This window comes from Borostomias antarcticus (assembly GCF_949987555.1).
Source record: "Borostomias antarcticus genome assembly, chromosome: 3".
Lineage (NCBI taxonomy): Eukaryota > Metazoa > Chordata > Actinopteri > Stomiiformes > Stomiidae > Borostomias > Borostomias antarcticus.
In genome coordinates this window covers 29,082,272-29,099,704 of record NC_140236.1, presented here as the reverse complement: position 1 = coordinate 29,099,704, position 17,433 = coordinate 29,082,272, and the positions used below count along the sequence as shown (strand labels likewise).

The 17,433-nt window shown below is 43.3% G+C and overlaps 2 protein-coding genes across 2 annotated transcripts in view; one reads left to right on the top strand and one right to left on the bottom strand.

The window, feature by feature from the left end:
* Positions 1-4,896: 4,896 nt before the first annotated feature.
* LOC311307327 (chloride channel CLIC-like protein 1) overlaps positions 4,897-17,433 on the top strand; it is a gene marked incomplete at both ends in the record, with an annotated part of 167,715 nt that continues 155,178 nt past the window's right edge. The window contains 3 exons of the mRNA XM_084436122.1: positions 4,897-4,938; positions 5,129-5,216; positions 5,327-5,421. Of these exons, the coding sequence (XP_084292248.1) occupies positions 4,897-4,938; positions 5,129-5,216; positions 5,327-5,421 (225 nt within the window). The remainder of the gene's footprint in view (positions 4,939-5,128; positions 5,217-5,326; positions 5,422-17,433) is intronic.
* Positions 13,374-17,433, bottom strand: part of LOC311329916 (solute carrier family 22 member 4-like) — a gene marked incomplete at both ends in the record, with an annotated part of 80,003 nt that continues 75,943 nt past the window's right edge. The window contains 4 exons of the mRNA XM_084461868.1: positions 13,374-13,440; positions 14,002-14,137; positions 15,621-15,803; positions 16,859-17,073. Of these exons, the coding sequence (XP_084317994.1) occupies positions 13,374-13,440; positions 14,002-14,137; positions 15,621-15,803; positions 16,859-17,073 (601 nt within the window). The remainder of the gene's footprint in view (positions 13,441-14,001; positions 14,138-15,620; positions 15,804-16,858; positions 17,074-17,433) is intronic.

Here is a 17,433-nt window from a genome sequence, read left to right as displayed (position 1 = left end):
CCAATTCTTGCTTGTAGGTGTCAATGTCCTTGTCACAGGTTCTCAGCATTGTATCCAGCTGGTCTTTTGTAAGTTTCTTCTGTGCTTCTCCCAGATTGGGCAATTATTCCTGTATGTTCTTCATTTTCTTGTTCTCATTTTCCACAATCAACAACATCAAGTCTAAAGTTCCTCTTTAAAATTAAACAATTGAAATCTTATCATGGACACAAGGGTCTGTAGACCATGTCCGCATATTCTGTTTCCCTCCAATAAATACCTCTACACTGGTTTTTGAACACATTTAGACCTGGTGTTCTCCTTGCCCCCCCAGGAGCGATTAGTTATTTAACCTTCATTTAACCAGGTAAAAGAAGCTTGAGCTCAAAGAGCTCTTTTTTGTGCAACACCTGACCAAAATGGCAGCATAAAACACAACAACAATAAAAAAAAAAACTGCAATTAAAAACCAGTATAGGACAGTCAGACAGGGAACAAAGAACATATAAACAAAAAGAGAAGAGGAGAAAGTTAAAAAAGAGCATGCAGTAGCCAGGCGGGGGGTGGGGGAAGGGGGGGTTATAGGGGATTGCTGTAGAAGGAAGGTCAAGATTATGTTAAACAACATACATAACATTACTACAGTGTGCACAATGAGCAGCAAGATTATGTAGTGAAGCATTTGCACTTGCATTTGCACACGCCCATTTCAGTCATTAAAAAGTAAAGAGGTAATAAGAGGTCTTGTTTGGTTCTCCTCTCTTTCTCCAAGATTCATCCCCATCATGCTCTCCTTTCTTAGGATATGGTTTTGTTTTCTCTCACACCACTGAAATGTCCATGTTGGAATTGCCTTTAGTATTCTGGTCACCCTCGCTGCGGTATTATCAACATCTAGCCTACACGATGCAGTTGGATTCTACACACGTCTACCCCCTTATGTAGTGTTCCTGGAGCAACGCTTGCGCGCTGTGCGCATGTGTGCTGGAGCAAGTGAGGAAGCTATTTCGTTTCTAAAGACGTTTCTAAAGATCATATTACAGAGGCATGTGAAAAACCACAACAGGCCTACGCTCTATGTAAGCACAACTAGTGATTCTTAAAGACAGATTGATGAAAACAACCGTTTAGTGGCAGAAAATATATATTTTTAGAAGTTGCATTCTCAGTGCCCCGTCCGCCGCCATTACATGGATATACTTGGCTCGCGCTCGATTTTAAATTTCTTCGACAGGCCTCCGAATTACACCAAAGTTATCTCGGTGAGTGAAACGTCTTATAATATGCCGTAAATAAGGTCCAGGTTGTCAAAAATGAGCATTGTCCTTTAATGAGGTCACACAAGGTCTAGGGGGTTCCAAGCTACTACCCTGGATAGTCATAGGGCTGTAGACTGTTCTTCGGGCTTGTAGACTGTTCTATCCAGGGTTCTTCTGATCTTTCCAGGGTTCTAGACTCTCCAGGACTCTAAGCAGTTTGAGTTTCAGCTATTTGATTAATACACGTCAGATTTTCTGTTGCAATATGTGTGAGATTCACCCCTTTTCTCTTCACCAAATACCAATAGCATTAAAAAATATATTTCTGTATATGCACTGTGATGCATCCTATATAGTTTCTGGTTGATTGAGGCAGTGTTGAACCTTTTGTATGGACATCAGACAAGAAAACATGCATAAATCATTTTTTTACATAGACGAAAATTGGAAATTGTGATATTTGTCACATACCTTTATCAGCATTTTCATTACTTTCCACCACTGGGATTTTGGGGGACTTTTGATATGTTATAAAGAACATATGTATGAGACTAAAACAGTGGAAACCATTTCTGTTGCAATTTGTTCAAGGTTATGTCATAAAATGCCTGTACTATATCAGACAAGAAAACATTTTTTTACATAGGCGTCAATGGGAAATTATGGCATCATCTATTTAAGTATTTTCAATACTTTCCACCACTGGGATTTTGGGGGACTTTTGATGTTATAAAGAACATATTTATTAGACAAAAACAGTTGAAACCATTTCTGTTGCAATTTGTTCAAGGTTATGTCATAAAATGCCTGGACTATTAGGCATTACTGTGGAGGAATGAGAACATGTCTACATGCTTGGAAGTCAGGCTTGCTCTTTTTTTGACACAATGTTCCCAGCAGCTGACCCTTCAGATGTAGTGGATGTTTCAGGGACAGACAGGTATGATTTGGCCAGAATAGCCAATGTGGGGAACTTTTTGTACCACTGCAGTGGGCTCTTATCCCTTGCAATGCATTGTTCGCTAAAATACCTAATTTCTCAAGATTTCACTGCCCAGCAATGCATCCAGCACACACTGGCCTCTTCTTTGAAACATCTGTCTGGGTACTGGCTGAGTCATCCTGCACCATATTTGCCTGTTGAAGCTGTTCCTTCTCTCTTATTCTGGCTTGAGTCTGAGTCTGAGGACCACCTGAGACCATGCTAGAACAATATCCATTCTAAATTAAATAATTAACCAATACAATATTTTCAATTAACAAAAAAAAATTATCCAAGCCCTCAGAAAAATATGTAGGTGCAAATACAAGAATGTCACACATCTTCTTCCAAAACTGCAATGCCATCATCTTTCAGCCTCTCTTCTAAGAGGTGGATGCAAAGTTTTGTTTCCCTCTGTTGAAGCAAGGTCAGTTTAATCTGCTTCTCAGCTAGAGAGATCCGTTTCTCTGCTCAGTTACTTTCCTCACCAGATCCCCACAGCCATATTGACTCTTGAATCAGTATATGATAATAATATCTACATAAAATGTTGCGATCATGGCACAATTAGGCTTAATGTAAAATAAGCATAAATATAATATATGCAACCTGGTAACCATAACCTTATGCCCACACACACACCACACGCGCTGGGATCCCTCCCGCAACAACCAATCGTATTGTCAGAAACGGCTAGTTTACCTAGATAATCGTATTGTAGGCTAAATTATTTTTCCGTTATTCTTTAGGTTTACAGACCTTAGTTGTTTAAAAGAAAAAAGCTAATGTTATACAGCAACAACAACAAAAGTTTGTAAATAAGAAAATAGTTTGATTGCTTTTTCCATGCCCATCATCATCACATGGCTGATGTAGGCTACTAGGGTTGCACTGTAAAAAAAAAGAAAAAAAAAGCTACTGTTACACAGCAAAATAAAATTAATAAAGTTTGTAAATACTGTATGTAAATAATTCGTTAGTATTTTCACCCCGCCAACCCCCCCTTTTTCTGGGTATCATTCAGCATCAGAGACCAATCTAATCAATATAAACGTTTAATTCAATAGTTTTTTTTGGTTTTTGAAGCCACCAATACCTGTATTAAGCCCATTTGAAACATGCTGTGAAACGTGCTGTGAACGAGCCTTGGGGGACGCTGGGCACGCTTTCATGAGTCCTGCGAACTCGGCGGAAAACACGTCACCATAGGAAGACCCGCCCTACTCTGCCTCTGATTGGATAGGAAGTCATAATTACGTCGGCTAACATTTGCTATGCTTTTAGCAATGAAGCTGCTATGATCATGCTAATCAGAACGTATGTCTATGATGCAAATGATCATGACATGTGGTTACTTTAGGACATCGTTGGAAAAGATCTAGAGGGTAAGTGGGTCAATGTTGAATAACTTAGCTAACATTATCTAATGTTACATTTCTTTATATTAACGTCAACTATATTGATAGGCTAGGTAGCTATGCTAACGGTAGCTAATGCTAACGGCTTAGGGTTAACTTTAGTTAACGTTAGTTAATGCTAACGTTATGTTCGGAGGTTTCAGATGTATTTCAATTTTAACAATGTTGAGCATGCTTACGTCATTCTAATTTGCTCTGCCCCCAGCCATTAGGTAATTCTGTATATGATTGGGTGTGAAGGTATTTGCTATTAGATTTCTATTTAGGGGCCAGGCAACCCTATTGTATTTGCCTATATTATTATTATTATTATTATTATTATTATTATTATCCATCTTCCACTGAAGTCTGACTTCGGACAAAAAATCACCAAACTTTGCACATAGCTCCAGTACTATACCCAAAGTCCTCAACCTGCATTGTAGGTCAATAAAGCTGAAGGTGGCGCTACAGCAACAGTCTAAACTTTAAAATTTTAAAAAATCATAACAAATCAGCCATAGGTGCTATCACTGTAAAACCACCATGTCAATGTAGTCCCAAGTGAGACAAAACTTTCATACGCTCTGACCTTGCAGGAATTTTGAAGTCCATCAGTCAGATTTTTTCATAAACTGTAAAACCTATGAAACCTATATCCTCCCACATTTTTTGTTTAATTGACACAAAAATGTATATACTGTATCTTCAAACTGTCCTTACCAAATGATCCTCACAGATTTTTGAAATATGAACATTAATAAACATATCTCATCCCACATTTTTCAATCAATTAACACCAAACCTGCTACACTGGATCTTTAGACTGTAATTCACAAACTCATTGACCAGATTGTTGAATTATCAAAATCGAGCTTACAATGCATCAAAATGTTTTACAAATGTTTTACGATACAATACGAATGTACAATATGAACATTGGAATGTCAACTTTCTTGTTGTCTTCCTATTCTCTCGCTTATTGCTCCTAAACTTGTCGGAAATTGTCTGGCCCCGCCTCATCGCTGCGTAGCAGCTTTAATTAGGAATGTGGTATTTTTAAATAGATGTTAAATAAAGTCATACGTTTTTATAAAGAAGTCTCTCTGTTGTCTGTGTGCCTCAAGGGTCATTAGTAGCCTCATATCCGTTACAGGAGTGGGAGGGAGCGGGAGTCAAAATCCATTCCCGTGTCAGCCTCTAGTCAGGTGTCCAACCGTCAGGCTTTTGTCAAACCCATAGGTTGGGTGTCTGTGGGGGGATGTTAGGAGTTACACCCATGTTTGCATTCTCAGAGAAGGATCTCAAGGCGTCCCCTAGAGTAGGCTACGCACCTGAGGCTGTGCCAATACAGGCTGAGTGTCTTTGAGCAGCACGCCCGCTCTCCTGTGATCTCTAAGCGGACGGACTCTACTTGTTCCTTGTTTCACGAGAATGTCCCGGTTATCGGCTTGCCTCTTGGATGTATTATCATACGTATTAATCTTTGATCAAAGGGTCAGTGACATTAGGAGCACCAGAACAACATTGTGAAGATGGAGAGTGTGAACGAGAAGTGCACTGGAGTGAGCAAAATTGGTTGGCATGATAACCTGAAGGGTGAGATGACGACGCGGTCACTCTGAGGTTCTGCTCCCAGGCGCGGACCTGCTATGATGGGCTGTGTGCTGTTGTCATGTCATAATATTCCATCTCCTTCAAACCTTTAGAGTGGTTCAGAACCATGACTCTTCAGGACGACCCCTGTAAGAGATACTATGAGGTCCTCATGGTCAACCCCATTCTGCTGGTACCTCCAACCAAGGTAATCAAGCTACATCATTTGTGTTATCTTGGGTGCATATTACAATTACATTGTGATATTCAAACAATATGGTGGTATTGTGTGTGTGTGTGTGTGTGTGTGTGTGTGTGTGTGTGTGTGTGTGTGTGTGTGTGTGTGTGTGTGTGGTATGAGGACCCTTGACTGTAGGGATGTAACGATAACCGGTATAATGATAAGCCACGATAAAATGTGATTACATTTATCGCGATTAAATTATCATTAAAGACGTGTTTGATTACGGTGCATTGAAAAACGAAATATTGTCCAGTGATGAAAATGGCCTTTTCAGAGAATTGTTGTGGTTTAACCTGATCCTGTTAGCTGTTTCTAATTATGATGTTGACCCCTGAATGTAGTTGTCGGCCAGAGTTTTCTGGGAGAAAACTGTCTCCCTTCGCATAGACATACACCCCCATCAGAGATAAAGATGGCATTCTATGGTTGGTACATTCTGTGGACAACAGCAATTGTTGTGGTAGGATAGAGACCTGGGGCCTCATTTATCATTGAGGTACGCCATATTTTACACGGTCTTTTTCGCGATTTCAGGCGTACGCCATTTCCCCCCCCCACATTGCGATCTATCAAGCCGAAAGGGCGAAAATTTAGTCGCCTTTCTACGCGCTTTTGTAGGACACCTCTCAAGTAGTCGTACCGATTTACACGGTTTTCTACACCCTTTTTGAACACAGGGGGAACTGGCGACGCAGGTGGTGCGTCGGTGAATTACAATGTTTGATGGAGAGAATAAGAGCGACAGTTCATGAACGCACAATCATGTAGGCTAATAGCCCAATTCAGCACCAACATATATCGCAATGCAAGATTAGACGTGTCCTCTAACCGGCTCATTCATGGTCCGATATGGATTTGTTCCCCAAACTGAACCTATGCGCTGTCCCAAACCTTTCCGCGCTATATGTCACACACCTAATGCAGGCACTCCATCAAACGGCAATAATTGACCAATTAGATTGTCATTAATATGTGATCATGTGGACCTGTTTGCTGTTTGGTAAGCATATAAATGACAGTCCTCCTGTGCGTAATGCGAGCCTAAATGAATCCGGCGCTACTCGGCCTACTGGCCGAGATAGAACTCCAAAGAGGTGACGGCGATGGCGACTGCACCCACATAAGGGCACCATCAGTGAATGAATACGTCTATGTGAATCGCTAAAATGTGCACACTATAAATACCCAAATCATATGTGACGCCGACATGCTCATCACAAGTGTAGTGGCACGGTGGCCTGGCTCCACGCATGACTCATTCATCCTGGCGCACAGCAGGGTAGGGGCTACACTGGAGGCAGGCGCTGCGCGTGACGGCTGGCTTGTTGGTGTGTGCATAGCCAAGATACATATTCTTTGTCTTATTTACTTTAATCTTTATTAGCATTTTCCATCCATACAACGACAATACAATAAAACATAAAAACTTACAATAACAGCTTATGGGTACTTCCATCCATGCAGCTTTTTTTTCTTACTCAAATATGACAATTTTAATATTAGTGGTATCATCACACTTCCTTCTATAATCCATCCATTTTTCCCATCTCCCTTCAAACTTTCCTTCCTGCATCCTCAATGCATAAAAAAATCTCATAAATCTCCTCGACAACACCCACCACTGCTCCTTGGTTGGGGGTTCCACCTTATACCAAGCCCTCATTATTGTCTTTTTACTAGCAACCAATAGTACTTTCACTAGGTATCTGTCCCCTCCTTGTACATCATTCTGTTATGTTTGCCAAGATGTATATTCAAAGCTGATAAGAATGAGAACCAGTCAAGACCCCACCACAAAATGAGGACCCAAGCCCTCAGCCCCCTCCCCGTCATGAGGTTTACCAGCGGGGCCAAAGGGCCCACACTGAGGTCATGCGCCAGCTATGAAGACACAAACAAGTAAGGTTCACATTTCTACCATTTTATTGTCTGTTGGTGGGTGACTGTGTGAGGTGTGTGAGTGCGTTTGTGAGTGAATGTGTGAGGTCCGTGAGTGTGGTAGTGAGTGACTGTGTGAGGTCCTTGAGTGTGGTAGTGAGTGACTGTGTGAGGTCCGTGAGTGTGGTAGTGAGTGACAGTGTGAGGTCCGTGACAGCATGTGTGAGGGAATGAAGTGCAGTGAGGATGTCCTGTTGGCTCTGGTGGTGTAGTGTGGTGACCTCCACCAACTGCTGCACAACTGCCCCACAACTGCCCCAATCCCTTCTGCCATTTCCCTCTGGGCCTCTAGGGTCATGAGCCTCCAGCACAGCGTCTGAGAGGAAGCCCAGCCCTCAGGGACCCTTGAGGCAGGGACGCTGGCAGCCGGAGACGGAGGCGCTGGAGATGGCACTGGAGGTGGAGGCCGGTGCGCTGGAGGTGGAGGCACTGGAGGTCGTGGCGCTGGATGTAGAGGCTGCAACCGGCGGGGGCACGACCGTCAGGTCAAGGACCACTGCAGACTCCCCCTCCTCTGAGTCCCACCCCACGTCAGAGTCTGGAGAAACAATTTCAGTCATTTTCTTTGAGTTTGTCTGTTAACTTGATTATGCATTAAACATTTTATTGTGTAGCCATATTCAATTGATATGTTTTTCTGTTGGCAGCCAAATAAATGCTTAAGTGTGATTTACCGGGTGATTTAGATGAGAGTCTTAATTTCCCAGAGGGGAAAATGTTTAATGTGGTCTAACATTATGAAGTGGTCATCTGTGTTATCGTTCCCTGTTTTTGGTCCTAAATCAATCATAGCCTACCACAGAATGTGTGGAATGTTTGCTTTCCTCACAGCCACATAATACAGAATGTCCGTGTAGCCTACGCCACATACAGCATGCACGAAACGTACAGTAGGCTACCTAAACTGTAGGAGCAATCAGACAAATGTAGGCTCGTACAAATAGCTTACCTTCCGAAGATGATTTTCTTTCCTCGCGTGGACCTCACCAACAAGCACATGCACCTCCGTCTCCGAAAAGTTTCTCTTCTTTCCGCGTTTTTCCATAAACGTATTTGTCTTTCCTATGCTCCACGCTATATTATGTCGGTTCCTTCCGGGGTATCCACGTTGTGCGCTGTCATAGTTTTGACCATATATGGTTGAATTTGGGCGTGGAGAGGGCGGAACACGGGGCGCGTATGCTCTCTTCTCCGACACCGTCGGATTTTCTGTGGTGAATTTGGCGCAGCAGCGTGTACGCCATTTTTGATAGATCCGAAAAGCGTGTAAATATTCTCATCGTACGCTACTTTTCGCATTTTCCTCGTTTTCGTCGTACGCCCTCTTTTACACCTGAATTTACACGCTCTTTGATAAATGAGGCCCCTGGGTGCCGAGGCGGCGTAGACTATCTTGGCTACAAGGCCGTGGACTGCAGGAGAGACCAGACCAGTCTGATCAGGGAAGGGGGGGGGTGGAACACCCCCGAACCATAAGAACCTTGCTCGAGCTCAGATGCTTTGATTTGGAGCCAGACAGCCATACAGACAGGCAAGCTGACATTGGACTAAGATGCTATTGTATTTTGTATGCTATAACCTTCTGTAATAAACAGCTTTTGATTGTCGCTCAAATCCCGTGTTGGAGAGATTCATTTGGAATACACCTGGAAAAGGGACACTGGACTGTGTAGTATTTGTGAGACATTGGGTGCCGTCTTTTACTGAAATCAAAACACAACGCAGAGCTGAATAAGGACATAATAAATAAAAGACAACGAAAGTCAACACCAGCATCAACCAAAGTTAGCAACAGATGCATTATTTTAATATTTATGCAAGCAAAAAGTGCATAGTACTGCTGATTTTATGTGTTTTTCAATATAAAACTTGGTGAAATGATCTCGGTGTCTGATTTCGTTGTCATTTTCAGCACATTTTAGCAATGCCATGATAACCCTGATAATTTTGGTCACTGTAATCATGATGTGAAATCTCTCCTTGATGTCTGTGCAGGCCATCTCTGTCACCATCACCACCTTCATCACAGAGCCGCTGAAGCACATTGGCCAGGGAATCAGTGAGTTCCTCAGAGCGCTCCTCAAGGATCCCCGTGCTCATCAACATCGTCCTCTCCATCCTGGTAATGGAACATGAGAACCAGCACTCATGGAAACACACTCAGTCATATTCCCAACACACAGCCTCGTACAGTTACATGGTCATTAGTCTGGTATGGTCGTACAATCTCACCGTTTGGTCTCATTCAGTCATGAGTCATGTTCACTGTTCCCAGGTGTTCTTGTATGGCAGCGTCCAGGCAGCGTTCCAGCACGGCATCACCAGGCCTCTGATGGGGGGCCGTAGAGACCCCCCTCCCCCGGCCATGGAGAAGCCTCAGCTCCAGTTTGCGCAGCTGAGGGGGGCAGACTATGACCCGCTGGCGGGGGGGGGATACCCGCCGACACGCCCCCCCGCCCAGACGCCGAGCCCACCAGGACAGGCAGGAGAGGAACCTCAGGCAGAGGAGGCCCAACAGGGTCCGAGAGGAGCCCAAGAGGGTCTTTGTGGAGACACTGGGTCGGAACGCCGACCGGCGTTTCAGCGAGGATTGAGCGAGGACGAGGACGACTCTCGGGAGAGGCGGGAGGGTGCACCCGACGCTGAGCGGCCAGATAGTCACTCGGACGTGGAGGAGAGTGACCCTCCCATCTCAGAAGATGAAGTCCCAGAGGACAGGCAGGAAACGGCGAGAGCTGCGGTTGGAGGTGTAGCTAGTGACTCACAGGCTGGTTGGTTGGTTCAGGGTTGGTTTGGTTGGTTCAGTGTTTTCACAAATTGCTCTGTTCTCAGTATTCTTCACAGGTGCAGGAGGCCTCATCTGAAGAGAATACTTCTACCAATTCAGGGGAACATGTTGAAACGATCGAAGTGCCTGTACAAGAGACTGCCCCGACTTCACGTGTGTTATAGGCCAATGCATTTAACAGTGCATCATTTGTAATGAATGTCTTGCATGCTTACAGCACAATTATGTAGAAGGTACTGTATGCAGCTTTTTCATATATAAAATACATTTTTCCAATTATTTTCTTAAGATTTTGTCTGAGTTTTTTTTAAATGTAAGCAGTAGTGATGTACAGGAACAGGTCCTGGTCAATGTTCAAGGATTATAAAATTGTATATAATTCCTTTATGTGCAAATTGTGGGTATGACAGTTCTATTTCATGGAATCAAATAATTATTCCAGAAATGTCAAGTTATTTCAGAGATTCTGACTCAGTGTTTTTAATTATGCCATATTATTGGAACATCCATGATTCATACAGTTGAAACCCTTAAACATGTTTGAATTTTAATGTGTTTTAGCGGTTGGGGAAGTGCTTGGATTTTGAATCAAGGTCTTGAAAGTGATTGGACTTTTATAATATAAGTTAGCTTAATTACTGTCATAATACATTTTCAATCTGATCAAATTAATTCATTGAGGATGAGGAAATAAACCAGTCATGGAGCCAGTTGATTGCTTTTACCTAACAGACAATAAAATAGATCCTCCCTGATTCTCTCCCTCTCCCTACTTCCACCTGTCCAGAAATGTCCTGGAATAATAAAAAATATGGAATTTTGGTAAGAGGTGGTCACTGACTCTGGCTCTGCTCTGTAGGAGAGAAGGGGGTCATTGCCAGATCATCTCACCTGGGAGAAAGATTTGGCGGTGGTCCAGAAGGAGGAGGAGTGGATTGGAGGAGAACAAGTCTCTGTGGGTCTGTCTCAGGGGCGTAGATTCACTTTTATTCCCATGGGGGGGTTTTTTCACCTCAAAGGGGCCCCTATCCTGTCTGTCAATCAAAAATATGTTTCTAATAATATATTCCTTAAACTAGCCTATTGAATTTATTTTAATATGTACCAGCTGAAACATATAGCTGTGATATACTGGAGCTATATAAACTTATTTCTACATAAGAACGAGGACCGGGGATAACAAAAGACGTGTTCTTTATTATAAAGACGAGACCAGACTAAACATGACACAGCACTTCCAGGCATCAACTGCAGTTACGTAGTCACCAGTAGGCCTAGTATGTGCTAGAACTCCACAACAAATAGTATAGCCATACTAATATAAGACAAATCACTAGGCTCAATAGGCTATACGGTATTTTCACTCAATTCGCTCAGAGGTAACATGTCATGGTAATGGCTATAAACCTAATAATCCAATGTAGGCTACTCGCAAATGTCTCAATTATCCCACAGTGATGAATAAATTCAACATAATTATAGAGATGAACAGAAAGTATGTGACAAATAAATCTGACTTTGACTTGATATTTTGCTGCTCTTGCACCTCAGCAGTAGATGATGCTCTTAGTGACTTGTTTAGTAGATGATGCTCTTAGTGACTTGTTTAGTAGATGATGCTCTTAGTGACTTGTTTAGTAGATGATGCTCTTAGTGACTTGTTTAGTAGATGATGCTCTTAGGGATTTGTTTAGTAGATGATGCTCTTAGTGACTTGTTTAGAAAGGAGCCCGTGGAGCCAGTTCTACCGGTATTTCCTGGGCGTGGTGATGTGTGGTTGCAAGGCTCCCGTTCCGGACATACCCTGCCCAGCAACCGAGGGGAGGGGGGGTCGAGTCATAGCTCTGCCCCTGGATGACCATGCGTCATCGTTAACGAGGCACTTAAAGAGTGACAGAGGGCAGAGTGAGATGAGACAGAGCGCCGAAAGTAATGAACAGAATTGTAGTTAGCAAAGCAATCTAGAAACCTGGTTATAAACACAGCATTCATGATACTAACCCCTCCCCACAACCACCACATGTACACACACACGCATGCAGGCACACACACACACACAGCATGGTTGGACATAGATTAAAAACATGTTTAAAACAATATTCAAATGCTATTTATTGCATTCTTAGTTTAAAACATGATTGTAGAGTATATAGCTGCTTAGCCAGCCAAATGCTGGGTTTGTTATTTGGTCCTACAGGTACACAAACTGAGTTCTCACTCTCACTGAGGTATTGCCACCAGCACTAGGGAGCTGTTAGTAACAGCCTACAAGATCAAAACTATGAGATTCAAAAGTACAAAAGTAAACTATAAATACATCCATTAATAATAGTCAAATATATCTAAAGGTTTTTCTTTCATAAATTTACAAATGAAGAAGAAAAAGCTAGAAATGATTTCCCTCCTCAGTCGATAGTAAGATGAGGGACTTGTTTTCTCTCCCTCTGGAGTGAAGAGCACTGTGCTGCTAGGACTGGAGACTTGGGGGAAATTAATGAAGTGAGAAAATAAACAGAAATAGTTCAGTTTGAGACACTTCTATACGTACAGTAATACAGGGGGCTGCAGCCAGGGCCTGGAGGAATGACCGTTACTAATGCATATACTCTGACCTGATCATGAACATGTGATAGAATGCATAGATAGATAGATAGATAGATAGATAGATAGATAGATAGATAGATATAGATACATAAATACAGTAGATATTATGTCTTTCATCTAGATGATTATGAAAAACTTGAACTGTACCTCAGAAAAGGAACTTTTCACTTCATTTGTAAAGCATGGGACAGGAGAAAAATACCTTTTTGTTTGAATTGTAGTTTGTGTATTATACTGTTTTATTTTCTTGTTCACACAATGCATGATGTTAGTAGTGTCTCAACCAATCAATCAATCAATCAATCAATCAATAAACCAATAAATAAACCAATCAATCAATCAATCAACCAACCAATCAATCAATCAACCAATCAACCAATCAACAAATCAAGCAATCAATCAATCAATCAACCAATCAATTAATCAATTAATCGATCAATCAAACAACCAATCAATCAACCAATCAATCAAAAAAAGATAGACACAGCTATGTGATAGATTCAAACTATCATTCATCGTTGAGCGGCATATTAATTGGGTGGACAGGTTCATGGGCTGTAACGACGTGTGGTTAAGCGGCCAGCTGTCACAATAAGTCTCTGTCACTCCTCTCCTGTGGTGCGTTCATACGGAAGGACGCCTGCCTCTTACACCTGAGAAAATGAAACATATAACAATGACTTGAGACGTGACTTGACTTGAGACTGTGAGAGATACTTACTGTAGGTAACCACACTGCATCCAGTAATATTTCACATATTGTTATTGTGACGTTAGTCTTGTCAGTGATTGAGGTATTCAATAGCCACTGACTCAATAGTCACGCTACAGTCACTGAGGTACAGTTACACAAGCTTGCCAGCAGAGGGCAGGAGAGAGGAGCAGCATTGGTGGCCCTTTAGCACCAGGGTGAAGCTGTCTTTAGGATTTGATCTGTTAGGATTGGATCTCTAACTCTGCAGTGTCCAGTGCTCAGGCCGCAACAAATACAAAAAATATTTAAAGACTGAAAAGCTTTCAGCATAGTACATGAAATGAAGATGTCTTTTTGTCAATTATTTTCTGCAGTTAATGCATTTGGCTCTCTACTTTTTGACACTTTCATTTCATTTCAAACCTTTATTTATACTCGTAAAGCACTGAGGTTTCCCTCATTTACAGTGTTGACGAGTTCACACAGAGACAAGTAACAGCAGAACAAAGGGGACCCTTACCCAGAGAAGCCCTGCATCTGTGCGATGGTGTCGGGCAGGGGTCTACCGTAGCTCTCCGGGAGCAGGAGGCTCATCAGCCCAGACAGGGTGGTCAGGCTGCCCATCAGGATGTAGGGCAGTGACCTGGAATAGCCTCCTGAGTCCCAGCGGCAATCAAGGAGAAGCATCAGATCAGAGAACACAACCATGGATCAACAGAGAGGGGGGGGGGGGGGGGGGGTGAGACATTATGTTCCAGTCTTAGATTGGAGGGTGGGGTAGAAAAGAAGGGAGGGGTAGAAATAAGGAAGGAAGGAAGTTAGGGTTTTAGGCAGAATACTAGAGTGTCAGGAGAGTGGAAAGTAGGGGTGTGAACGTGTACAAAACACATTTAAGGATTTATCTGAATTTTGAACTCAGGTTTGGTGCTTTTGCGCTGTATAACTGCTAGGGGTCGCTGTAGCCCTCTCTCCCAATAAATTCACTGCAATTAATAATCAGACACAAGTTAATCGTTTTATATACTCTAATAAATGTGTGCCACCCTGGAAGTAACATAGAGATAACCGATGAGCTTCTTAAACCTTCTTAAACTTCTGAGACTTGCTTCCTCAACTATGGGCTGCATGTTGAGGGCGACCATGTCGGTTATCAAGTTGCTGATCATGTCACTCGGTACCTTGTCAAATGTCCTCCTTGCGAAAGCCAGCATGGTCGTGTGCTGTGAGCCAGATGAACTGTTCCCTGATGTTTCCAACTTGTTTGGGTGTTTCCATTGCAGGTGGTTAACCTTTGACCCTGTGCCATTATAAGCTAACTCTGTCAGGCACAGTGCACACTTAACTTTATTTCAAATGGTAATATTTTATTTATTCAGAAAAACTGCTGTGACTGCTTCTTGCTCCCTGACATGGGGTTTCGGATAGTGATTGTTCCTAAACGGTAATGGTTTTATTTCCGTGTCGGCTACACATGGAGGCAGGAAAGGGGAGGAGGAAGAGGCGGGGCCAGGTTCAGAAGGGGTCAGTTTTATCAGAACAGGGGACAGTGGTGGCACTAGAAGGAAATGGACAGCACTTACTATGTATAGCACTTTACAATGGCCTCTTATTCACCCATACATCCACACACCAATGGTGGCAGCTGCCATGCAAGGTGCTAGCCTGCTCACTGGGAGAAATTCGGGGTTCAACGCCGACTCTGACTCTCTCCCCTGCCTCATGCATTTTTGCACTATACTGACTACTGCACTGTCTCTTTTGTCGGACAAATGCACTGCTAGTTTTGCACTATGCTTGTATTTTGCACTGTCCTGTCCTGTTTTTGCACTGGTCCATTGCTGTGTTGTTGTTGGTTCCACAATGTCGCAAAATCCTATGTATGTCAAGTACAAGTGTCAATAAAAGGATTGTGATTGTGAAGAGAGAGAGATGGAGAGGTGAGGGGAGTGACCGGTTACCCACCCAGGTATATGAGGTAAGGGGCAGAGATGGAGAGGTGAGGGGAGTGACCGGTTACCCACCCAGGTATATGAGGTAAGGGGCAAAGATGGAGAGGTGAGGGGAGTGACCGGTAACCCACCCAGGTATATGAGGTAGGGGGCAGAGATGGAGAGGTGGGGAGAGTGACCGGTAACCCACCCAGGTATATGAGGTAGGGGGCACAGATGGCGCCGACCCGGGAGACCATGGAGCACGTGGCCACGGCCGTGGTCCTCAGCACGGTGGGGTAGAGCTCCGCTGTGTACGCGTACACGATGGCGTACGCCTCTGTCACGCCCAACTTCCCCAGCATCTCCAGCGCCGTGGACAAGCTGCTCAGGCCTGACGGGACAGGGACAGAGGAGGACACAGGTCAGATAGAGAGAGAGAGAGAGAGAGAGAGAGAGAGAGAGAGAGATAGAGGGAGATAGATAGATAGATAGATAGATAGATAGATAGATAGATAGATAGGTAGATAGATAGATAGATATATACTGTAGATAGATAGATAGATAGATAGATAGATAGATAGATAGATAGAGACAGACAGACAGACAGACAGATAGATAGATAGATAGATACTGTACATAGATAGATAGATAGATAGATAGATAGATAGATAGATAGATACTGTAGATAGATAGATAGATAGGTAGATAGATAGATAGATACTGTAGATAGATAGATAGAGACAGACAGACAGACAGACAGACAGACAGACAGATAGATAGATAGATAGATAGATAGATAGATATAGATAGATAGATACTGTACATAGATAGATAGATAGATAGATAGATAGATAGATACTGTAGATAGATAGATAGATAGATAGATAGATAGATAGATAGATACTGTAGATAGATAGATAGATAGATAGATAGATAGATAGATAGATAGATAGATAGATAGATAGATAGATAGATAGATAGAGGAGCATGATTTACAGGAGCCTCTAAAAATTTGTAATCCTTTTAACCTCGTTCTCCACTCCGACCATCCCTGCTTGAGTCTTAACTGGAAGTAGAAGCTATAGAGTCTTACCTGGAGGTAGAAGCTATAGAGTCTTACCTGGAAGTAGAAGCTATAGAGTCTTACCTTGAAGTAGAAGCTATAGAGTCTTACCTGGAGGTAGAAGCTATAGAGTCTTACCTGGAAGTACTGTATACTGCTACTGTACATTTTAGATCCAATGCATTTAGATTCAAATTTGTACCTCAGGTTACATATTTGCCTACAAAGGGTACAAACTGTACGGCTCCCAATATGTACCCTGTTTAAGGGGGTACAATGGGTGTACCCTTGAGGGCCCTGCCCCAGAGACAAGCCGTTACAAATGTAGTTTATTTATGTATTGTTTATTTATTTTCCTGACCGTGTAGGAGCTTGACGGTTACCTGGGGGTATGAGGTGTACGAAGAGCAGCAGCACTCCTCCCAGGAGGAGGGTGGAGAAGAGGGCGAGGCGTCGGGGGCAGCAGCGGAACAGGAGCCAGGCCAGGAAGTAAGCCAGTACCTCCACGGCTGCGGACAGGAAGCAGTTGAGGTAGGAGCTGCCATGCAGGTTGGACGTGTTCAGAGACAGAGCCAGGTAGGTCATGGACAGAATGTTCCTGGACAGAGATGGGGAGGTACAGGAGTTGGAGGCTGAGTCTGGCAATGAGGCTGGGTCTGAGATTAAGGCTGGGTCTGATAGTGAGGCTAGGTCTGGGGACTAAGGCTGGGTCTGGGAGTGAGGCTAGGTCTGGGAGTGAGGTTAGGTCTGGGAGTGAGGCTAGGTCTGGAGGCTGAGGCTGGGTCTTAGGATGAGGCTGGGTCTGGGAGTGAGGCTGGGTCTGGAACTAAGGCTGGGTCTGGGGACTGAGGCTGGGTCTGGAACTAAGGCTGGGTCTGAGGACTGAGGCTGGGTCTGGAACTAAGGCTGGGTCTGGGGTCTGAGGCTGGGTCTGGGGACTAAGGCTGGGTCTGGAACT